This window comes from Arachis hypogaea, chromosome 20, assembly GCF_003086295.3.
Source record: "Arachis hypogaea cultivar Tifrunner chromosome 20, arahy.Tifrunner.gnm2.J5K5, whole genome shotgun sequence".
Classification (NCBI taxonomy): Eukaryota; Viridiplantae; Streptophyta; class Magnoliopsida; order Fabales; family Fabaceae; genus Arachis; species Arachis hypogaea.
Window position 1 is genome coordinate 130524179 of NC_092055.1, and position 25995 is coordinate 130550173.

Genomic DNA, 25995 nt, shown 5'->3' on the forward strand with positions numbered 1-25995 from the left:
GTAGATGTGAGAATTTAGGAAGGGAGTTTATTAATTTTAGAGGAAAATATTTTCTCTCAATTTTAATAAGAGAGTGTCATGTGACACATTTGGTTATTAAATTATATAGTAATATATGATACATAATATAGGTATATTTTAATTTCAATTTTAATATTTTAATTTTAATGCAATTAAAGAATATCATGTTGTACATTTTGATTGTCAAATTCATAATTAGTCATTGATAATGAATAATGATATATAAAAGAGATAGAGTGGTTGAAGGAATGAGAGAGATAGAGAAAGGAAGATGGAGGAGGGGAGACTTTTTAATTTTGGAGGAAAATATTTGATTTCAATTACAATGAAAGAGTGACATGTGGCACATTTTGGTTGTAAAATTAGTAAGGAGGAGAGAATAATTCTTTAATTTTGGAGGAAAAGATTTGATTTCAATTATAATGAAAGAGTGACATGTAGTACATTTTGGTTGCAAAATTAATAGGGAGGAGAAAATCTACTTAATATATTAAAACTGAATTTTTTCCCAACTAATTAAAGTGAGGTATTAATTCCTTGTGAATTCATTTTTCCTCCAAAATGAAAGCACTATTCTCTCTTCTAAATTTATTTTAGAAAAATATCTTTATTATAATTATATTACAATTAGCATCTAATAAATAATGCATGATTATACATACTAATTTAAGAAAAATATTTTTATTATAATTATATAAAATTAATATTTAATACATTATCGACTAATAAAAGTGATGTGCCAATTTCTCATGAATTTATTTTTCCTCCAAAATGAAAACACTATTCTGTCTTCTAAATTTATTTTAGAAAAATATCTTTATTATAATTATATTACAATTAGCATTTAATGAATAATACATTATTATACTAATTTAGAAAAATATCTTTATTATAATTATATAAAATCAATATTTAATACATTATTAAACTAATTATTAATCAAAAATATTTTTAATCGTTTTAATTATATTGATACAATTTTAATTAATTCTCATTTATTATGCAATAATTTTATTAGTGGCAAGTTGTTATGTTAATGGTGGCCTATTTATAATAATAATAATAATAGATAATTGTCAAACATTGTTTACCTATATTCAATTAGTTAACAAATTTAATTTTAGTTGTTATATTTTATTTTCTACATAATTATGTTAATTGTCAATAATTTTTTTATAATTATACATCAAATCAGCATTTAATATATAATTATGTTAATTGTCAATAATTTTAATTTTCAATCATTGTAATATAATTTTAAATTAACCGTAACTTTCGACAAGTTGATATTGATTTCTGCCTTGAAAAATTAAAACAAAAATTTATGATTTTAATCATAATAAAAATGTATATAATATGATAATGACTTATTCAATCACGGTAAATATATGATGTATAAAGTAAATAATAAAAAATTAACTTAATAATAACTAATTTATATAATTATTGTTGTTCTAATAAATGCTATATATAATTTTTTTGTGAGCCTAAATTTGAGAACCAACTCAATTTTTTTTAATTTATTACTTCTTTGACTACTTCATAGAATAAGAAATTAAGAATGTATTCTTCGTTTTTCATCGAAGTTGATCCTTTAAGGTACAATTTATAATTTTTTATAGTATTTTTATAGACTCATTCTATTATATTATTCTTTTAATAATTTAATGATTGTTCTTACTCCAACTTATTCTTTTCGTCTAATGTTCCAGTGCGATTGTCTTTTGCCGCAATAATTTACAATGCACCACATCCATCAAATACCATCTAAGTTGTATTCACTTATTTGGATTCTAATTATATGGATGCAAGTGTCCAGTGAATGGGCAGTAAACTCTTTATTTTACCAAAGGATGGTTGGATCTACTCACATATTATGACCAACCTAATGAAATATGGGTAAAGTTAGTTTTTTAGGGAGGAGTTCGATTTTTTATTGAGGAATTATTTTCTCGGAGCTTTGTAGGCCAAGTTCAAGTTTCATCCCCTCCATGCTTTCTACGTCTGCTCGGAAATCTTCAAATTGGAGCACATAATGAGATTGAATTTCCTTAATTTAAGTTCAGTTTTGGTAAATTCGTGTCAAACTTGCAGATGCAATTTCAACAATTGGTAATATATTCAAATTTTCTTATTTTTAGCTTTTTGTAATTAAAATAATTTTATAACATATTGTGTTTTTTTTTTAAATTACCAGCATTTTTTTTGTATCAATGCAATGTAATTAAGGGAAATAAACGTCTTTTTAGATTCTCGGTGTGGCAATTCTATACTTTGTCGCATTGCATGGATAGCGGATGATGAAACTTATTTAACAAGGGGATGGTCTGATTTGCATGAATTCTAAATGTTCGAACTTATGATATTTTAGTTGATTTTTATTACGAGAATGACTCTAATCTATATGTGTCTAAGGACAAGAATAGATTAAATATATTTAAGTAATTTAGTTCTAATATTGGTATTTGATTAAATTAGTTTTAGATTAATTTAAATTTAAATTGTTATCTCAATTTATATATTACGACTCTTCTTCTTTAATATGTTATTTTTAAATTTTTGAATATGAAATTTCTTTCTTTTTTTGGTTTTTAAGTTATTTTTATTTGCTCTCATTATAACTAAGGAAAAAAAATAGTTAAGTTAAAAAAACTGCAAATAATAAATATTATTTTTTATATGACAATTATTTTAATCAATTATGTAAAATTATTGTAAATAAATAATAAAATAATTAATAATTATGTACGAATAAATCAACAATAATATTTATTAAAAGTTTTACACGTCCAATAATATTTTTAGTTGTGTTTAAATTTTGATAATAAGTTTAACTTACTTATTTTATATAATGAATACATTGGAGATTATATCATTCTTTATAAAATACAAAATTTTTACTCTATATTATTTGTCAATTATTTATTTATTTAGTATTATATATTTTTTCTCTTCTTGACTTCTTTAACTATTTAGATAATATATATATTGAGCAAGTATTTTTATTGAATTAATCATAAAGATTAATAAAATATAATGACATAATTTTCACCTAATTGTAGCAAATATCTCCATTAAAAATATTGGCTAATTATTATCGTGTACAATTAGTGTGTATATATATATATACACTAGCAGAAGCCCACGCATACGCGCGGGTAGCGGGTAGTAGTGTTTAATTATTATAACTACTCTTTAAAACATTTAAATAACTTTGTGATGGACTTATGTTATTTTTTTGTAATTATTTATTTGTTTATCTTTATAGTTATCTATATAAGATACGTTGCGAAAAGTATTAATACTTAAAAAGTTATATAAATTGTTAAAGTACATGTTAAATTTGGAAAGAATTTAACATATTACTAAACTTTGTATTTCTATTAAACCAAGTGAAATGTATATGAACTTAAGGAGATGATATAAAAAATTGTGTACTATTAATGGAAAATTGATGACTTGTCGACTCTAATTATAAACTGGATAAACTACATTATACTCTTAAATTGATTAAAATGGTATTATTATAAGGCATATTGATTTATTATAGCTCCTTATCAGAATTAACTATTTATGTATTTAACGTAAGGATTTTTACACTTTAAATGTTTAGACTTTCTTTTTATTACATTATAATTGTAATTCATGAATATTTGACATTTATTGGTATGATTTATTGGTCTATAAATATGAACAAAAAATGTTGTAGTTAAGTCATAGGAATTAATTAATATTTTTTTAATATTAAGTATTCGATTTTGTATCAAGATATAATGTGATATTTTTGTATTTAAAAATAGATTACTAAAATTCTATATTACGTACATCATGTTTTTTTTTATTGATTTCAACATACTGTAACAACACATAATATAGATAAAGACTGAATTTTAAAAAGAACATACAAACAAAAGACCAATTGCTGATATAGTGCCATTGTACTAAGTACTTCCATACTAAAGACGCCAGCTCCAAAAGTAGTGCAATAAAGGCAAAACAAAAAATAAAAGAAAAATAGACACACCAAGTTGACATTACACAACATTACAACTTAGATCTAGACCTTAATTCCCAGTAAAAATGACTAACAACAAACCCCTACACTTTTGTTAAGTACAACTTTGCCATTTCTAAATGCATTATGTCATACACGACGATACAAAGTTTCATAAGTGATTTCAGTCTCACCTTATCGTTATAAACAATCCACTGAAGCCTCCTTCTTGTATCATTTATGGGGTTATATCTAGTAATATGGAATTGGGAGAATTTGCTATCATTTATTTCAAGCATGTGTATATATCTCTCCATTACTTGGATAAGATCATGGTCCATTTTTAAATTGTAATTTCATCCTACCACTTCATCAGTTAAACCTTCAAATACAATCTTCTGGCCTTGTTGCATCCCTTGACAACATGCACTTTAAGCACCTTCTTTTCTTTAAGTGACCTTGTTTTTCTTGTATTGAGTAGATCTATCTCTCTTGCTAATAACCTCACCTACATAAATTGATAGATAAACTATAGGAAGATACACAAAAAGGGGAGGGAGAAAAGTAAAAATAAAGCTTTCATAATTGCTTCTATTTTGTTGGAACCTGAATACTTTCGACATGTTGCAAAATCTGCAAGCCACCTATATTATTAGCTCTCAAATTAACGTTTGAAAGTAAAGAAAACAAACTTACAAGATATGTTTATATTTGGAATCATGCATAACTACATATAAAAATAAATTCAAACTTGGCTTTTTTTTGTTATATAAAAATAAATAGAGACATAAATATGTTATATTAATAGAATTTATAAATTATTAAAATTAAAGCATTACTAAGAGAAAGGTTGAAAACTAAGATTAATTTTTTAGAAACTATCTAGAGACATGTCTTAAGCTAGAGGTAGTTTATTATCTTTATACATTAGCTCTTGATATGTTCAGAATATTAATGAGTAAAAATGAAATAAATTTATATTAAATCTACATCATTGATATATCTCACATCATCAATTAGCAAGATATATGTCACATAGTTAATCATCAACCATATTAAAAGCTACAAAAGTATGTAATTTAGTTAAAAAATTATACATGACTAACCTTCTTTAAATACATTTCAAGAAAATACAAAACATCATGATTTTTTCATTTCTCCAACTACTTAAAAGTTAGAGTTAATTTTACTACAACTATATATCGTCAAATCCAAAGCCACAGACTAATCATCAATACCAAAAGTTGAGAACAAATTATTATAACAGTCGCCACCACAAATAGTTCACAGCTTTCATTCTCAATCAAAATCCTACTAAAAAAATTAATCGTGTAAATATTGTCAATACAACTATAAAAATATTTTTTGAAATACATCATTCTTGATATTTTGTATATCAAACACACACATGACACATAAATAAAGGACAAAAATAAATAATTTAAAAAAATAAAAAGTTGCAAAATTGGAATAAAATTTAATTAGCATATACAAATTATTTCAGGCTTCAAATAAAATTAGAAGCTTTAATAAAATTTAATACAATATAGACCAATATCCAAATAAATTTATCTACACCGTATTATTGTTGCAAGTTGCAATAGCAAACGTACTATTATATTAAAGGTTCACAAATAAAAGAATTAATTTAATTAGCATATACATGAATTGAGTAGTTAATCTCTTCTTATGTTAATGTTTAATCAAATTATAAAAGTTCAATATATAAAATTTAGAATGGTTAATTCTGTTCCGGCCCAGCACACAAGCAATTCGGGTACTTTCTGAGAGCTGACCCGACGGGTTTCCTGACCCACCAACTCACCTTATTCCCCTACCTCATCAGAATTTCTGGACAGCTGGAAAGGAAACTTTCAGGAAAGAGGGTCTGCACATGTGGGACCCGCTCTAATACAGACTATATAAGGGGAGGGCCCTACCCCTCCCTCCAGGTACGTCACTCACATTACCCTAATTGCCGCCTCTTGTACGGACACTGACTTGAGCGTTGGAGTCCTTGCAGGTGGCATCCCCCTCCTCGCCAGCTCGGAAGAGTCTCGCTCACCTGCCATCCAGAGCTCGTCCAAGCCAAGCATCCAACCACCCACCAACTCTCGAATTTAATAGAACCAAATCCGCTTCGGACCCAAGCAACCGAATATTGGTGCCGTCTGTGGGGACCTGGATTGAATGGCATCGTTGTTCCTACACTTGGACGAGCTTCGCGAAGAAGGAGGGGCCCGCCTAAGGAGCAGGGTGAGCTCTGCAGGCGCCTCCCGCGCCCGAGAGGCATCCTTTCGGAGGAACGGGAGACGACTACGCAAGGATCATGCAGGAGCTCAGACACAGGGTGCAAAATCTCGAACGCGAGCTAGCGGCACGAGATCGATATCGCCCCTCCCGTAGCAGGGACTCCCGGCCAAGCCTATCCCGCACCCGCTCTCCACTCAGGAGAGTGGAAGGCCGTGAGGGAAGCTGGGGAGGAGATGACGGGTGAGCTGAGACCAATGCTCGAACCTGTTCCCGTATGCCCGAAAGGACCGAGGGCCATGGGGAAACGGAGGAAGGAAAAACGGGACCCCGTCATCATAGGGGCAACCAACCCCTTTCCACCCCTCCATCCTCAAAGTTTGCCTACCCAAACACTTCGACAAACTGATAGACATGAAGTACGATGGGACCAAGGACATTCAAGAACATCTGACGACTTTTGAAGCCAGGATGAATCTCGAAGGGGTAGGCGATGCAGTGAGGTATCGTGCATTCCCGGTGACGCTGGCAGGCCCGGCGATCTGTTGGTTTAACGCACTCCCGCAAGAGTCCATTACGACCTTCGCGGACATATCGCACAGCTTCTTAGCCCGGTTCACCACGTGTATTGTCAAGGCAAAGCACCTAATCAACCTACTAGGGATCACCCAGAAAATCGGAGAACTGACCAGGAAGTTCCTAGACAGGTTCAACAATGAGTGCTTAGAAATAGACGGCCTAACAAACTCGGTGGCGAGTTTGTGTTTGAAAAACGGCCTACTAAATGAGGATTTCAGAAAGCACCTCACCACTAGACCCGTCTAGACGATGCAAGAAATTCAGAATGCAGCCAAAGAATACATCAATGATGAGGAAGTTAGTCAGGTGGTGGCACCCAATAAATGGCAGCCAGCTAACCCCCCTCCTAGGCAACCCGTCTACTCAAAAAAACAAAGGGAGACCCCCAGGGAAGGAGCACCGACAAAGCTACCCAAACCATTTCCTCGGGTGGGTAAGTTCACAAACTATACCCCCCTCACAGCCCTTATAACAGAGGTGTACCAACAAATAGCAGACAAAGGGATCCTGTTAAAGCCTCAACAGTTGAAGGACAGGACAGGGGGAACAAGAACTTGTACTATGACTATCACAAAGGCTTCGGCCACAAGACGCAAGACTGCTTCGACCTCAAGGATGCCCTGGAGCAAGCTATTCGTGAGGGAAAGATAGTTGAATTCTCCCAATTCATCAGGGAGCCCGAAGACGGGAGCGCGAACGGTCCGAGGAGGATCGCAGTCGGGCTGTGAAGCAAAGGCAAGATAGCACAGAGAACGCGGACAACACCCCCACGGTAGTTGTCAACGTAGTGGTAGAGCGCGACTGACCTCCCAAGTCAAAATCGACAACAAGGAAGGATGTCAAAATCAGCAACTGCGTCGTCAGGGAATCCGAGGACCCTATCCAAGGACCCACCCAGGATGTCCTTCGGCCCAGAGGACCAATGGCTGCATGACCTCCTAGAGAACCCGCCTATGGTGATCACAGCAAGGATTGGCACAGGTCTAGTCAAACGAATCCTCGTTGACACGGGAGCTGACTCAAATATCATGTTCAGAAACGTATTTGATGCCCTGGGGCTCGAGGAAGCTGACCTCAAGGCCCACTAACACAGCGTCATAGGCCTAGGGGACAACTACATAAGGCCCGACGGAGTGATCACCCTCTCAGTCTATATAGGGTCGAATGAAGCAAAGAAGTCAGTAATGGCGGAGTTCGTCGTCTTACGAGACTCCACAACTTACAATGTTATTATGGGAAGAAAGACAATCAACGAATTCTCGGCTGTAATATGCACTAAGTTTTTGGTCATGAAATTCGTCACAGATGATGGGGTCGTCGGATCCATAAGAGGTGATGTGGAAATGACCATTGCATGCGATAACACCAGCCTTTCCCTGAGAAAGAGGTCGAAGGAGGCAGCCGGTGTTTTTCTGGCCAATTTAGATGCAAGGCTAGACGAGAACCCGAGGCCAAAGCCCCAAGGTGACCTAGAGAAGTTTCGATTTGGGGACTCGGAGGAAAAGTTTACCTTCGTGAATAGAAATCTCCCCCACAACCTAAAGGAGCCTCTCATGAAGACTATGAGAGCGAACGGCAATCTCTTTGCCTGGACCCCAGCCGATATGCCAGGAGTGGACCCCAACTTCATGTCCCACCAGCTGGCCATAAAGCTGGACACCAAGTCCGTAGCACAGCGGAGGAGGAAAATGTCGCAGGAAATAGCAAACGAGGTGGCCAAGCAGACGGCCAGCCTGCTAGATGCCGAGTTTATAAGAGAGTTCGAGTACTCGACATGGCTGTCCAACGTAGTCCTTGTTAAGAAAGCCAACGGGAAGTGGAAAATGTGTGTGGACTACTCGGACCTCAATAAAGCCTGCCCCAAAGACTCCTTTCCCCTCCCAAATATCGATGCCCTGGTCGACGCAGCAGCGTGATATCGTTTCTTGAGTTTCATGGACGGTTAGTTTGGGTACAATCAAATACCCATGCACCAACCTGACAAGGAAAAGACGGTGTTCATAACGCCAACCGGTACGTACTGTTACAAAGTGATGCCATTTGGACTGAAAAATGCTGGGGCAACCTATCAAAGGATGATGAACAGAGTCTTCGGTGACCTCATCGGCAAGTCGGTTGAGGTATATGTCGACGACATCCTCGTAAAGACCAGTGAGCCAAATGATCTGGTAAGAGACCTCGAGACCGTTTTCGAGTCTCTTCAAAGCACAACATGAGGCTCAACCCCTTTAAGTGCGCTTTTGCCATGGAAACTGGGAAGTTTCTCAGCTTCATGATAACGCAAAGGGGGATAGAAGCCAACCCGGATAAGTGCGAAGTTGTCTTGCAAATGACAAGCTCGGGTTATGTTAAGGATGTGCAAAAATTGGCAGGAAGGCTCACTGCCCTATCTTGTTTCCTGGGCACATTGGCAACAAAGGCCCTCCCCTTCTTCAATCTGATGAAGAAAGGGATAGCCTTCGAATGGACCCCAGCATGTGAAGAAGCATTCGACCATTTCAAAAGGATATTATCAACACCTCCTATCCTCGGCAAGCCGAAAGAAGGGGAATCATTGTTCTTATACCTGGCAGTTACAGATCAAGCCCTAGCAACTGCCCTCATTCGAGAGGAACGCAAGATCCAGCAACCAGTATACTTTGTCAGTAAGGCACTCCAAGGAGCAGAGCTGAGGTACACTAAGTTAGAAAAATTGGCCTATGGCCTGTTGATCTCATCCATAAGGTTGAAACAATACTTCCAAGGGCACCCGGTCACTGTCAGGACCGACCAAGCCATTAGACAAGTTCTCCAGATACTTGATTTAGCGGGCCGCATGATGGCGTGGGCTATCAAGTTGCCCCAGTACGATTTGCACTACGAACCTAGGCATGCAATCAAGGCCCAAGAAATAGTGGACTTCCTGGTAGAGGTAATCGGTGACCCGCCCGAGCACACGAGCACACGGTGGAAGCTCTATATGAACGGAGCTTCCAACCAGGCATTTGGAAAGGCAGGGATAATACTTGAAAGCCCAGCTGGAATGACTTACGAGCAATCAGTCAAGTTTGATTTCCCGGTATCTAACAATCCAGCGGAATATGAAGCCTTGATAGGGGGTCTACTCTTGGCCAGAGAGGTCGGGGCATTGCGGGTCAAAGTCAACAGCGACTCCCAGATCGTTACTTCCCAAGTTAATGGGACCTATCAGGCCAAAGATTCCCTACTCCAGAAGTATTTGGAGATGGTAAAAAGGTTATGTGAAGACTTTGAAGAGGTCATGATTCAACATGTACCCAGAGAAAGAAACGCGAGGGCCGACCTCTTGTCAAAGTTAGCAAGTACAAAGCCAGGGATGGGAAACCGATCTCTGATCCAGGGGTTGATCAAGGAGGCGTCGGTAACCCTCTGTGTCATACAGGCACTGAACCCCCCCTCATGGATTGATCCAATCCGCCATTTCCTAGAAAATGGCAAGCTCCCTAAAGGCGAATGGGAAGCCAGGGCGGTAAGGCGGGAAGTAACCAGGTATGTAGCAATACAAGGCCAGCTATACAAACGAGGGCTCAATCAGCCACTGTTGAAGTGCTTACGCCCCGACTAAATGGACTACGTTCTTAGCGAAGTCCATGAAGGATGCTGCCGCCACCATATTGGAGGAAAGGCGTTAGCCAGAAAGTTCATCAGAGCCGGATACTATTGGCGCTCCATAATGTCGGATGCCCAAGAATTTGTAAAAAGGTGTAAGAAGTGCTAGGAGAATGCTAACTTCCATAATTCCCCAGCAATGGAGCTAAATTCGATGCTGACGTCGCGACCATTCGCCTAATGGGGGGTAGACCTTTTGGGCCCATTTCCAGTAGGTCTCAGGCAGGTCAAGTATCTAATTGTGGCGATCAATTACTACACTAAGTGGATCGAGGAAGAATCGATGGCCAGTATATCTTCGGCGAATTGTCGGAAGTTCATATGGAGACAAGTGATCTCCATGTTTGGAATTTCAGAGGTCGTCATCTCGGACAACGGGACACAGTTCGCAGACAGGAAGTTTGGGGAGTTCCTCTCAAGACTGGGGGTCAAGCAGAAATTCTCTTTGATAGAACACCCGCAGAGTAATGGCCAAGTGGAAGCTACGAACAAGGTCATTCTTCGTGGCCTAAAGAAACGATAGACCAGAAGAAAGGTTCCTGGGCTGACAAGCTCGCCTTGGTTTTATGGTCATACAGGACGATACCCCAATCTTCTACCGGGGAAACCCTGTTTCGGCTTACTTATGGGGTCGACGCCGTCATCCCAATTGAAATCGGGAAACCAAGCCCGAGACTGCTCCTTGGGGGCGTAGACGAAGCGGTGGAGAAGGATCTGATTGACGAAACCAGGGAGATGATCCACTTGACAGAAACAGCGTTGAAGCAAAGAGTGCCTTTAAGATACAATGCCAAAGTGCTGAAGAGAAGCTTCGAGACAGGCGACCTGGTGTTGCGGAGAAATGACATCGGATCACTGACCCCAGGAGAAGGCAAGTTGGCAGCAGATTGGAAAGGCCCATACAGTTTAAGAGAAGTGCTCGGCAAAGGAGCTTACAAGCTGGAACGCTTGGATGGAAGCGAGGTACCCAGGACATGAAACGTAGTGAACGTGAAAAGATTTTACTCTTGAAAGGCGACATGACAACTTAACGGGTTTCCGCTCTTTCGTCATCTAGTTTTTGTTATTTCATTTGTTACCATGATTTATCTCACTTGCTATCATGTTTTGTTTCATTCTAAATTTCATGAACATTGCATTTTGCCATTTTGCTAATTTTAAGGGTTACGCCTTTATTTTTTACACGGCTAACCGGGACTGATCACCCCGGAATCCATAATCGGTGTTAAGTGCCATAAGTAAAATATGCGGTCTACTAGCCAAATGATAAGGCTAGCAAATAGCAACATGCAATTATTTTTCAAAGGTAACTAATCGGCCTTCAAAGCCTACCGGCTTGATGATAAGGAAAATAATACATTTTCAAAGGTAATTAATCGGCTAAAAAATATGTATACAACGAGTCAGCGCAACAAAACAAGGGCAACACATCAGCCCAATAAGTCAAAAGTTACAAAACAAGGGCAACACATTGGCCCAACAAATCAAAAGTTACAAAACAATGGCAACACGTCAAAGTATTACAACAAGAACAACACGTCGGCCCGAAAGGAAAGTTCAAATTATAGAAACATAAAACAGGCCATAGCTACTAAGGAGCTCCCGCCTTCTTGGGAATGTCCACGATCTTGCCGTCTTGAACCATTTTAAAGGCCCCAACCGAGGAAGTATCGAGATCATGTGCCAACACGGCAATCTGAGCTTTGATCCCCTCCTTGGTTGCCATGACGACCTTCTTGGCGTCCCTCACAATGTCCTTGTTCTTCCTCTTCAAGAAGGCAACCACCTGCTGAGCAGCCTGAGCCGACCTCTTGACTTCACCGTGCTTTTCCTCTAGCTCTTTCAATTTTTTTCTCCAACTCCTTGACCTTGGCCTCCGCAGAGATAGCCTGACCCCGGGGGGTATTCAAATCCTTAGAAAGGGAAAGGTTACGCTCCGCCAGCCTGTTGATCTCGGTGGCATCTTCCTCCGCCTTCTTATCCTTCTCGGTGAGCTGAGTCTTGAGGGACCCTTCCCAGGCCGTCAGGTTGGAAATATCTTTGTGGGTGGCGCAAAGCTTTCCCTCTAGAACCTGGCGATGGGCCAAAACAGGCTCTGCCTTCCGGGCAATGGTTGCAGCTTGAAGGAGGCTGCGATAAACCCACTTTGCTTGGGCAGTAAAATCCTCTTCCCGAAAGAACTCCTCGATCTCCGGGAGGAGTTGAGAGTCAATAAAGCCCCCAGCATCAAAACTCCTCTCCATTACTGTTAGAGTCTCCCCAACAGGTCCTTTTTCGTTTCTTAGGATTGGGCATGATGGTTAAATCAGGATCAGCCTCAAGGCCAGTTTCCTGCTCCAAGATCGGCTCCTCCACAGCCGCGTTCTCTGGAGGGTGTTCGGCCTGAAACCTCCCGGAAGGCTGAGAGTCGTCCTAACCTCCTGCAACAACTTGGTCGCTCCCTTCGCCAACGGTGTTGGAGCCCAGGTTGTCTGAATGGGTAGCCGAGGAATCATCGTCATCACTTCCAAGGAAGTGGGCCATAAGATCGGCCATGGTGGTCTTCCCATCATCCATGGAAACTGCAGAAGAAACATAAATAAGATACCAAAGTTGGCAATAAGAAACACCAGAATAAATGGAAAGGAAGCGTCTAAGAAAACGAGGCGATAACCTACCGACATGAGTTCGATTGACTTCCCGGTCCCCCATCACTAGGTGGGGATTCAGATTTTTGGAACCAAAAATTGCCAACAGAATATCGGCAATCCGGTGGTTCTCCTCACTTATCCCTTTGTAAGTTTGTTTTATCAAATAGTCCGAGCTCGCCCCAAAACTCAGTAGGTCGGGATCCTTCTTTTCCCCTCCAGGGTAAGCCAGAAGGGGTGATGACCCAGGGCAGGCCATACCTTAAAGAAGGTACTCTTGAAGTGATGGAAGGAATCTTCGAAGAGGTCAAATATTCTACGGCCTTGAACGGCTTGGAAGGACATATACCCCTTTTTCGTCTTCCCCTCACAAGAGGGGTTCGTTAGAAGAAAGGGATAAAGGAAGACGTTTATAGAGGCCGGGATCTCCAAGTACTCACAAACCAGTTCGAAACACCAAACGACAACCCAGCTATTTGGATGAAGCTGTGACGGGGCAACATCGCAGCGGTTGAGTAGTGACATCACGAAAGGGGAGAAAGGAAGCCGAAGACCCAACATATTAAACATGGGCTTATATACCCACAGCCAGTCGGCCACCCGAGGTGAAGCCATGTTTTTATGGCACACCCTCTCGCGATCGCTAGAGACATAGACTTCGTATCGACTTCCTTAGGACCTCCCCCGCATAAAGAACCCGTGTCCCGGAGAGCCTAGAGCTCCTCCCTGGTCACCCGAGACGGTGTGTCCTTCACATCCGAGGTCACCCAGGCATAAAAGTCAATAACGTTTGGAGCCGGCGGTCGCACCATACCTACAGTAGGGGCACCACTCAAGTTTACCCGGGAGATCGCTAAGTCGGAAAATAAACAAAACAGATCTGCGACCAAGTATATTACTGATCTATGATACCTGCGCTAGTACCTAAAGCCTGGATTCACTATAAACACCTGAATGGTATCCCCTAGCAACTATCTAACATGAACTATATTTATTCAAGCGAACATGAACCAAGGCGAAAAGGAAAAAATGGCATGCATAACGAAAGTGACAGTCACAGAATAGAACAAGAAGGAACAAAGCAATGAAATAGCAGAAGGAGCGTAAAGCACTTACAGAGAAATGTGCAGAAAGAAGATAATAATCAGATGAAGAACTGCGCGCAGAAGTTCCCTTGAGAGCGATCCAGAAAATGAGGCAATAAACAGAAGCATATGAGAAGGGGGACGAAAGTGTGGAAGCAAATGAAAAAGATGGTGGTTTTGAGAAAATCGGAATGGTAACCGTCAAAAGAGGAAGCGCGAAAAGATAGGGGCACAATAGTATTTTTTCCTGGGTTTTCAAATCAATCATTATGAGCATTAAATACTCAGTGCAAAGAACGAAGCGACACGCCAGGCTACGCGTAGGGGCAGAACACGCGCACGAAGTCGTGTCCTCGATCAACGGACTCCCGATCTACAGGGAGCTCAACCAGAGAAGAGGCGAGTTACACTAACACGCCAATCACCTATTTTAGTGATTAACGCGTTGGGGGGCACTGTTCCGGCCCAGCCTACAAGCAAGTTGAGTTTGGGTGCTCCCCGAGAGCCGACCCGACGGGTTTCCTGACCCGCCAACTCACCTTACTCCCCTACCTGATCAGAACCCCTAGACAGCTGGAAAGAAAACTTCCAAAAAAGAGGGTCTACACATGTGAGACCCGCTCTAGTACAGATTATAGGCCCTACCCCTCCCCCCAGGTACGTCACTCACATTATTCTAATTGTTGCCTCTTGTACGAACACTGACTTGAGCGTTGGAGTCCTTGCAGGTGGCATCCCCCTCCTCATCAGCTCGAAAGAGTCTCGCTCACCTGCCCTTCGGAGCTCGCCCAAGCCAGGCATCCAACCACCCACCAACTCTCGAATTCAGTAGAATCAGATCCGCTTCGGACCCGAACAACCGAACATATTCCTTTAAAAATAGTTAATATTTTATTTGTATTTTTTAATAATTTTTTAATTAGTAAATTCTAGAGTATATTTTGATTAAATTTATAAAACAAATAAGTATATAAATTTGTTATATAAAGATGAAATTAATTATTTTATATGTATTCTTGACCAATAAAATTTATTATTTTTTCAATACTTGATTTACACTTTAAACATTAAATATTAATTTTATTATAAAATTTTAATAGTATAAAAAAATATTGGTCTAAAGTATTGGTCCTAACATTTCTCTAAAATTAAGCATTAACATATTTTATTTTATGCATAACTTTTTATATATAACCATAATACATTAAGCCTACTTTTCATTGTAATTTTTTCTTATAAAATATCATATATTATAAAATTTAAAATTTTATTATTATTTAATGATTGAATTTAACATTTTACTTAAATTTATTTAATTTGTTACATATTTTTATTTTATTTATAAGTTATTATTTAATGAGTATTTTATGAATAATATGTTTAGCATATCTAAAAGGTCATTTTGCTGTACAACTAAAAAAAAAATTGAAAGTATTTTTTCAAACTTATATCCAATAAAACTTGCTCAAACACATCAAACAAATTCTAAGTATTTAATCACATAAACTAATAATATGTACTAAAAAATTACACACATTCCTCGTATAGTTTCATTAGCATAATGATTCCAATAAAAAAAAGTAGTAGTTGAGATGTGCAGTTACCTAACACAGTAATTGATACAACATAATCAACATTTTTATTCTACTTAAGCATATATATTTGGCTAAACTATAATTGGTTAACACAGTCTTCGCTTCAGAAACTTTTTGCTTTTTTAGCTCAGCATATTCAACAGAAGATATAGAACTCTATCACAAAATATATTACTCTAGCATAAAAAAGATACAAAGTTCATTGATATTGAGGCATAAAAGAAAACTGCCAATTAAATTCTGGACAATTATGCTAACATAGTTCCAATCAGACTCTTATAAGCAAATATAAAAAAACAAATTTCAACATCGTTTTTCTTGTACACATTTGTTAATCCTCTCCTTTACCTTTGCCTGCTATTTTTCCTACAAATAATTAGAGAGACTTAAACTTTTAACAGGTCAATCAAAACTTTACACCCTCCATGTTTAAAAAATGACATAAGACATGGAAAAAGCAAAAAAAAAAAAAATCAGCAATATAGTTAATAGAAGATAAATATGGTAAGTTATCCAACAATAAAATATTTGGAACAAATTTTAATTGTAGGTCAACTACGATGTCAGATGTTCAATGTTTAAGAAAAGAGGGGTTAACCCAAAAGGAGCCACCAACTTATTACATATATCAAAAGACTCAAAATATACTTTACGATATTATTATTTTGTATGTTCAAAATAGCACCCATGGCATTATTTTTAAGCAATTAATTAACACCATAGGTTTCAACACTCTCCAAACTCTCAATGACTAAGAACACGTATCCAATAGTGCATAATGAACAATTGAAAAATAAAAATACACATAAATATGTACCAAAAGCTTATCACTGTATAAGAAACTAAAACATGAGGCTATGGAGGTGGTGAATGCTATCAAGTCATCCAAGTCATTATAAGGTAGATATTATTCGTATTTGTATGTATGCAAATCATGGGCAACTCGAATCTTTTGGGGCTAGGTAGTTGCTTAGATTGTGATGTTGTAATATATATATGTTAGAACTTGACAGGGATATAAACTATTAAGCTATTGAATGTTTTGAGGTACGAAAAAGATTGACATTAAAAAAAAACAATAAATATCATGAACTGTTATTTTCTTTAAAATAAATGAAAAAGAATATCAAACTATACATACTATTATTTTCTCATGACAACTAAGATAGGCAGCGAAGAATTGGATAAGTTTGGTGGAACAGAAAACACACCATCAGTAAATTAGACATCAAAGAAGGATATCCCAACATTAGCAATGCTAGAGAAGCCAACGCATGTTTAGCTAGGTCATCCAATACACCATCATTAAATTAAATAATTTTAGAAGCACAAATTCCAATTTGTGATTGAAATCCTACTCACAACATTCATTTAAACCGCCCTTAAAAAAAGAAGTCCTTAATAAGTTTGTGATAAGAAAATTAGACATGTACAAATACATGTACATAAAAAAAAGAATAAAATACCTAATCAAAATTATCATTTAAGGATTCACTTCATTTACAATAGTGATAAAACACCTAATAATACAATTATGCAAGCTTATATATCCATCATATGAATAGCCACCACAACGTATATATTTTCATTTGGGAAGAAGAGACTCCACTCAAGTCCTCTATCTAGTGTAAAGGGGGAGAATTTGAGCAAAGTGGAAAAAAGAATTAGCAAAACAACATTCAGATAGAAACAATAACTTTAAAAATGAAACAGATTTAGATTAAAGAGAAAAATGGTTTGCTTTAACTAAAGTTAGTGAATACATTTCCATCAGATCACTGAATTAAGCAAACTAAAATGGTTTGCTTTACCAGTAGAGAATTTATTTTGCAGAAAATGATCATCCTATACATGCCTAATATTAGTAATAAATCTTCTTTTAGATCTCTCAAAACATAAATTAAACTTAGTAATAATTCACTGATTCAAATAAACATTACTACTCATGTCAAATCAAGCATTAAGATAAATAAAATCCATCCAACATTAAACAGAAACATCAATTAAGTCTTTAGTATGCTCCTCACAAATATTTTTTAGTCGTTAACTAAAAAAATCAAACAATTGAATAGCTTCATAAATGGAAACTTGAACACAAAATATGCTATCAAGTTATTTTCTATATTTTTTCTCCCAATAAATTCAACTCAACAAAGCCAAAAGACAATGAGTAAGATCAATTTCACAAGGTACATCCAAGGCAAACTAATACAAAAAAATAACATAAACTAAAATAACCAAAAAAAGACTGTTACATTAGGATACCTAAACAAACTATCCATACAACAGATAAGACCATAACCACAAACAATCATGGAATTGCAACCTCTAAATTATCTCATCACTACTCACCCACCCCTTGTCAGCAAACTTCGTGTCCATTTCCATTATACATTCAAATAATGATGACATGAGAAAAGGATAATAATAATACATGAGACACACTTGAGCTATTTTATATCCTAATTTACCATTAATCAAAATTTGTACCAGTTTCTAGATGTAACCTGAATTGCTTGCTCAAACAAAGATGAAGTCTTTTTCAGATCATCACAAAGTTCCAACACAATCCTAGCATATATAAGTTTGTAAACTCAATTATTCCAAAATGTATGGATACAAATATCTCAAAAATAATAAATTAAAAGGCACACATGAGAATTGAGAATTCAAATTCAGGGAATTGTTAAACAGGAGCAAGAAAAAATCCAAAACCAATATTTTCAGCTTTTTATTTTGAAAGCAGATTGTTAGGGACTTGGGTATTATGGGGTGTTCAAAGTCCCACATCGGGTAGTATGGGATGCTTGATGTTGTATATAAAGAGAATAGTTCTTCCCCCTTATCAACTAGCTTTTAAGGTGTGGTTTTCCACTTTTCTTATATACTTAACAATGGTATCAGAACGTGGTTATCGGCGCCATGGAAAGGGCTACCTATAGGCTGTATTAAGGTGAATACCGAATACTTATAGCCGTAGTACCGAATACTAATAGCCGTAGCAAAGTGGCTACCATTGGGTCAGTGTCAATAGAGTGAAGCGGCCGTGGACATCGGCTCTCTAGGGGCGGTGTATTGTTAGGGACTTGGGTATTATGAGATGCTCAAAGTCCCACATCGGGTAGTATGGGATACTTGATGTTATATATAAGGAGAGTGGTTCTTTCCCCTTATCAGCTAGCTTTTAAGGTGTGGTTTTCCACTTTCCTTAGATACTTAACACAAATACTTATTTTTGTGGATTCCTAGCCACTTTGAAAAATTCTAAAGTTTTCACTCATAGTGCCTTTAAATTTGGTTTAATAGAAGAGCTGATTAGATAAAAATTGAAACCATAACAACACATAGTGAGATCGTCTATACCCCTGAACTACAATCCCGAGAAATTTGAGTTTCAATTTTCAAATGCTTGAGATTTGTCTCCCAAATATTATACTCAATTGATCAGGTTCTCGTTTTATCCTGGCTGATTGGACATTGCCCTCCTCTGAAAGAAGTGATCAGACAAAACTTCAATTAATAAAAGTAGTGGAATTGACTATACTAGTCATTTATATACATAGTTAAGTGCCACGTTTACCTTAATCTTTATGACCTCTTTTTCTGAAAAAAGAAATAGTAGATTACTCACCAATTTTCATATAAAGTATTTAAAAATAAATAATTCAAATGATGCAGCCTTGAGAGTGAATTCTAAAATAGTACTTTAATCTTTAGCAGGATCTTTGTAGTGGCTAAAGCGCTTCACATCCTGGAATTATTTTTCAAATACCTTAAAACTGTCAAAAAAGAAAACAGGAGTCTGCTCTTTATCTTAATACCATGAATGCCATGACAGTCTAAAGACCCTGAAAAGGAACTACATAACTGATCTTTATGCTGAACCCACACATTAGCAAAAGAAGGGATTTCACTCTCTGAGCAACTTGATTCATGGGATCATCATAAGTTTGTTGAAGCTGCTCATACTCAAGAATCAATGAAACTTCACCATTCATCAAGCACTTCGCCTTCAAAAACTCTGCAAGAAAAAAATCCCTACTTTATTAGAGTGAAATATATGCTATGATAAAATAAAAATAAAAATAGATGAGAAGGTGTTGTTTTTTAGATATCTGAAAATATATACAAAAAAAATCTATTAACTTTATCTTGAAAAAGTCCAAAACTAATTTAAAGGTCCTGTAAACTTAAAGAGTTATGAGAAATTATTAGGGCAGTTAACAACTTAAACACACAGTGATATATCTGACCCATAATTCAAATATGCAAAATGATTCTGTCAGTATCACCCACCCTCATTCCTAAGCTGTTAATTTTTGTCAATTATTTTTCAAATAAAATAACATAACACTCAACTTACCCTTCAAATAAACATAAATAAAAAATACTACTAATAGTGATAGAAAAGATAAAGAATAAACACATACCTAAATGGGAAATTGGCTCTTTTTTTTCCCTAGAAACACAAACCGAGATATCAATGAACCCTCTCGACTTATGTAATTTCTTCCTTTTCAATTGGTAGCTACACACTTCTTCAGAATTTTTCTTGTTCTTCTCACTGACATGCTTTGCAAGAAACTCCTTGAGCAAAACTTCACCATATCAAATATCAATAGAAAAAAAGAGCAAATTAGCAAGAAACTTATCAACAGAACGAAAAAATTAAATCCGAATAGATCAGTAAAAAAACATATGAATTAATAAAAAAAAGGCCAAATGCATAATTATAATGTATACTATAATAAGAATAATAAGTTCAAATTACACTAACACGTCACTACATCAGCCCTCTCCACCTAAAGTAACCACTAACCAATATAACCTATCCCTTAAAAAGATACTTATTAATACAAAAGCAACTAAACTAACCTTCAACTTCTCATGAGCTTCATTCATAAAATTTTCCATGCATTCCTTTATTTGGTAAGTATAACTGAAAGAAGAGCAAGTAATTAAACTAATTATCATGTGTTTAGACAGAATGCTAAATTATAGAAAGTAATAACAAAAGAGCAAGCATAATAACACTTTTTTAGATTAAAGAATGTTGCTGCATTGTTACTTTTATATGATTGAATTCATTTGCTTATCTTAAAATTTTAGAATACTGAATTACAGAATCATTCAAACAACACTTGTAGCTAGTATTCAAATTTAATCTAAATGAATAAAAATAAATAAATAAATAAAGCAAATAGAAGGTAGCAGAAAGACTTACATCCAATGCCTTAGACTCCAATTGCTTTCATTTTGCATTTCTAATTGATTCATCAAGGAATATTGCCTGCTCATCATATCTGTTGAAATCAGATATTATTCACAAATAAAAAAAAGATTGAGTCACTTAGGAAAAATCATACATCATTAATTAGCAACATTGTACCTCGAATCATGCATAAATTGCATTTTAAAAACTTGCAAAAGCAATAGAGTGCAGTAAGCAATAATTTTGATTTCCAATGTTAAAATGAATATATTTGTACTTTATCATGTGTGCAATTTGGCGTCTCATTGTAAAGACAAAGAGAAGACTCCAGTAACAGAGCAAGATTGGCTAGAAGAAAGGAGCATCAAATATGGAAAAGAAAATCATCACAAATGCTATGCCGAAAGCCTTAGTGAAAGAATATCTGCAGCCATATTCACATATCAAATCATCAATCTCATACAAAACAGATTCACCCAAACAATCCAAATAGAAATAGTTATAGTTTAGCTAGTCAATCTGCAAATTATATTATTTGTTGAACAAATATAACACACCATTTCAATGAAACCAAGTGCTTTCAAGAAAACTAAGCTAAAAGATCAACTGATTCCACCAAAGTCATATAGTGATTCTCATATATGATGTTATTCCAGCAGTGATACTTATTCTCGATTCAAAAATAGGCTTTCAATAAAAGGCAATTTTGAGCCTAGATATCCACATAGTGCATTAATAAGAACAGCTCACTATAAACTTTAGTGGGTTGGATTATTAAAAAACTAAATATTTGTGTATTGCAAGAAATTTAATATGAAAATGACTAGACAATTAACACAAACTCATTGGTTCAGAAGTTATAGATAAATAAAAGATTGAGATAAATAAAACTTGAAAGATCACAAATTGATAATTGTATAACTAAACTACATATCACAAATTAGTAGTCACAATAATAAAATCTAGTCATGATTTGAGTAACTTATTTTTAGTAAGATAGAGTTATGAAGCTCAAACAATGTCATAATGGAAAAATGATAGGAGAAAGTAAACAATAAACTTGAAAAATTTCAGCAATATATTGTCTAGTTTAAGTCATGATTGATTTTGTGGTGTACACAAAGCCTTTTCATCAAATATAATACACTAAAATTTGTAAGAGATATAGAGAGAGAAGAAAGGACTAACCTCTCTTGCTTCATTCATCAAGGCAATAAAAACTAAATAAAAGTAGATTATTTGAGTATGTTAATTTGTCATGAGAATAACAATAGCTATATGGCCAATAGCAACATAAACGTTGTTAACCCTACTCTTTTAATTTGGTCAGAGTGATTAAAATATCTAACATAGGAAATAAGAATGAATTGATAATGAGACATAAGGCTCCGTTTGGTTAGTGGGTGGTAATACATAAGACATAAAGACATAAAATGACATAGACACAGTGGGACATAAATTTTTAAACTTGTTTGATATTCAAATACATGACCCTGCATTCAAATTACAATTCTAATAAAATGACACTATTAACCCTACCACTAATATCACCTTTCTGTCTCTATCACCATCACCATTATCATGTTAACTCAGATTATCACCATTAATAATTTTTAATACAATTACAAATTCAATTCAACAAATCAACAAACTATCACAAAATCACTCTAACAAAAAGATTAATCAAAATTCAAATAAAAAATAAATAAAAAAAACAGAGAACTCTCTTCCCAATTATCTTCATCTCATCTTGCATGCAAAAAGCACAATCGAGTTACAGTCACAAACAAAAAAAATTGAAATTGAAATTAAAAATAGAGAATTATTCTCATCACAAAAAACCTCAAAGAATTGAAAAGAAAAAAACAGCAGGAATAGAACCAGATCAAGATAGATGACCACATGGTGGAAGAGAGGCAGAGGCGTGAAAGAGAGACGGAGGCAGATCTAGAAAGCGAGGTGCGAGTTAGATTTGAAAATGCCTCAATATCAAATATTGGAGGAAGCCTCGACAACGACAGTAAGGCAGAGAACGGTGGCAATGCATGAATGAGGGATACGATAGTGGCGATGACAACGAGAAAGGAGGAGAGCGACAGTGACTGCAACAACATGTGAAGGAGGGGACAACAATGGCGGAGGCGGCGTGACAAAGGAACGCGACAGTGGTTGTGACAACATGTGAAGGAGGAGATGACAGTAGTGGCGACGGCGACGGCGGCGAAGAATTGCAATGGAGAGAGACGGTGGTAGAATGAAGGAAGAGTAGGAGAAGAAGATGAAAATGTACGATGGAAGGAGGTGAATCAGAGAAAGAGAAAAGAGAAGTTGAGAGGGTAAGGAAAAAAGGATAAAATTTGAATTAAAGAAAAAAAGAAGGGATAATATTGAAAAAGTTTATGTCTTATCATTTGTGTCTTAGTGTCTTAGATTAAAGGAGAGACACTAAAGACATATATTTTATGTGTTTTTCTGTGCTACTGTGTTCATCGAAAATTTGTGTCTAATAAACCAAACGGTGAACATGTACCACCGTGTTGATGGACATGTATGACAAAACAAACACTGTCTAAGTGATGGTGGATTTAATGTGTCAAGAATGAGAATATGCTTTAAAAAAGATTATTTAAATTTTTTATTGCAACAGCAAACAAAATGCAATTTTAATCAAATAATTAGATGCTTTTTAAAAAATACAACAAAATATAATAAAATATTATAGATAATGTAAAGAGCAATTTTCAAAAAAAAAAACAATAAAATACAACAAATATTATAAAATCTGATGTAAAGAATAATTTTTAAAAGCTTTATCTACTTAAAATGTGAGTACATAAAATATATTTTTTTATTCCTTTTGAAACAACCCCGATCATGTAGTGTAGTGTAAATGAGAAGAACAACTTCATCTTCAATTATTACACATAATTGTTGCAACCAACCAAGAATTAGGTAACAACAACATAAATTGTCTACCTTACCCAAATGAGTACACTTTTTGAGTATTTTTAACTAAAAATTGTAGATAATTATCAATATAAAATTCGGTCAAGTAATCAAATTTAGTTCATTTTTATGTGAGATCCTTCCAAGTTCAAAAGCATTCAAAGTTATTTTATGCCATTGGACAGGAATTGTGTTTCTTAAAGTGTACCAAATAAAGTACCAACCCACTAAATAAATAGCATACATTGTACATCAGCATAATTTCTATATACATATAGAAACATTTCAGATTGTTAATTAATTATATAATGTTGTTATCTGAAGCGAATCTTTGGTCAAGGAGGTGAAATTTTTTTAGCTTGGTAACTTGAAGGTTCACCAATACGGCCCGACAAAGTTCTTACTTGGCATCCAGATTTCATGTTGCAATTATAGGTTTCAACAACCATTCCAGAGTGACTAAATTCTAGCTCAAATAATTAAGTTGAGTTGCAAGATAACCAAAAAAAATATCTAGATGCTTTAAAACAACTACCACCGACAATAAAAATGACAAAATCGTCACCGGAACCTAATTTTCAGACGATGCAAGAATCAGTAGTTAAAAGCATCAAGTAGTATTTCTAATTGAGAATTTCAGCAGAATGTCTGTTAAGTAGCCATTAAGTCACTAACCTCGATACTGGACCTTGTTTATGTTGACTTCGAAGCTTATCCATGCTCCTTTACCTTTTCTCTTCCACTAAATCTTCTCGCCATCTCTCTTCTTACGTTGTGCGCAGCTCTTGCTGTCATGGCTTCTAGAGGGTGATCATGAGAAGAGAATAAGGGAATGGTTCAGATAGAAGGAGGTGGTCATGAGAGTAAAGGGAAGAGGAAGAGAGACTCAGGAGAGAGAGATAAATGAGTACTGAAATTTGATTTCTAGAGTCAAATTTAGGCAGAAAAATTTTCTCTCAAATTTGGGATTACTAAAATTAAAATGTGAGAACCAAAGGAAATAGAGCTTTCTCTTGGATAGGTTCAACACAACTGAAACACAGGCAGTACAACCATGAATTTGAAAATCAAATTACGACGCCAAAATTAAACCCCTATTTACCAAGAAAGAACGTGGCTGGCAATCCATTGTTAACCTTAATCCACCAATCAAAAGCTAGCATTTCCGATTTCTTTCTCTAAATCGTTGTTTTGGGATTGCTGCAACATTGCCTCCCTTCAACTCACTGGACAAACCTCTCCCTCCTCCCTTTTCAGGTGGGAATTTTTCATCAAGGAGGAAAAAACGAATTAGGGGATGCAGTTTAGGAGATGCTAATTGTAGAATTATGTATTACTCGCTGGACAAACCATTAAAACGCCCAGGTATCGCTGAAAGCAAGTTGCCGCAATGGAAAATAGGGTTTTGTTATTCAAAAAGTCTGGCTCCATGCGTCGTTTTGTGAGAAATTGGTCACAGTGCAAAACAGTGTGTGAATTTATTGTTTGGCTAGTTAACCATTATATATTAATAGATATTGAGTAACAGTGATGTTTTATAATTATTTATCATTTAAAGATTCATAATTGAGACATAGTTTCTCTTCTATTTTTTATTTTTTATACTTAATGGCTACTAGCTACGATTCTATCAAACCAACTTGGGTTGGTCGAGTGGTCAGCTCACTCGTCCGCTTAAGCAAGTGTCAGGGGTTTGAATCCCGCCTTGTACATGCAGCAACCCATTGGCCAGCGGCATACCCTTAAATGGAGCTCCGATCCACGACGGATTAGTTCTTGGCCTGTCGGGCTGGGGGATACCGTGGGCAACAAAAAAAAAGCTACGATTCTATCAATAGTATTACCTATGATAGATTATGTGATGAAAAAGTTTGGAAAATAAAGGTAAGAATTATAAGGTTATGAAAAGTCCCATCTAAATTTGATAAGAGCAAGATGGCTTACATAGAAATGGTTCTAATGGATAATAAGGTTAGTTGATTATTTTTTATGATTCTTTCAGATGATGCTAGGTCTAGTTTATAAATATTTTTAATAGCTTTATAAGTGCTAACAGCTT

The 25995-nt window shown here is 35.9% G+C and overlaps 2 protein-coding genes across 2 annotated transcripts; both read left to right on the forward strand.

The window, feature by feature from the left end:
* Positions 1–8028: 8028 nt before the first annotated feature.
* LOC140183236 (uncharacterized) lies at positions 8029–8760 on the forward strand. Its single transcript, XM_072231261.1, has one exon. It carries the CDS (start codon positions 8029–8031, stop codon positions 8758–8760), a length of 732 nt encoding a protein of 243 aa, XP_072087362.1.
* A 296-nt stretch (positions 8761–9056) lies between these two features.
* On the forward strand, positions 9057–11449 carry LOC112786373 (uncharacterized). Its single transcript, XM_025829761.1, has 3 exons — positions 9057–10351; positions 10828–10935; positions 11050–11449. The coding sequence occupies exons 1-3, from the start codon at positions 9057–9059 to the stop codon at positions 11447–11449; spliced, it is 1803 nt and encodes a 600-aa protein (XP_025685546.1).
* Positions 11450–25995: the final 14546 nt, after the last annotated feature.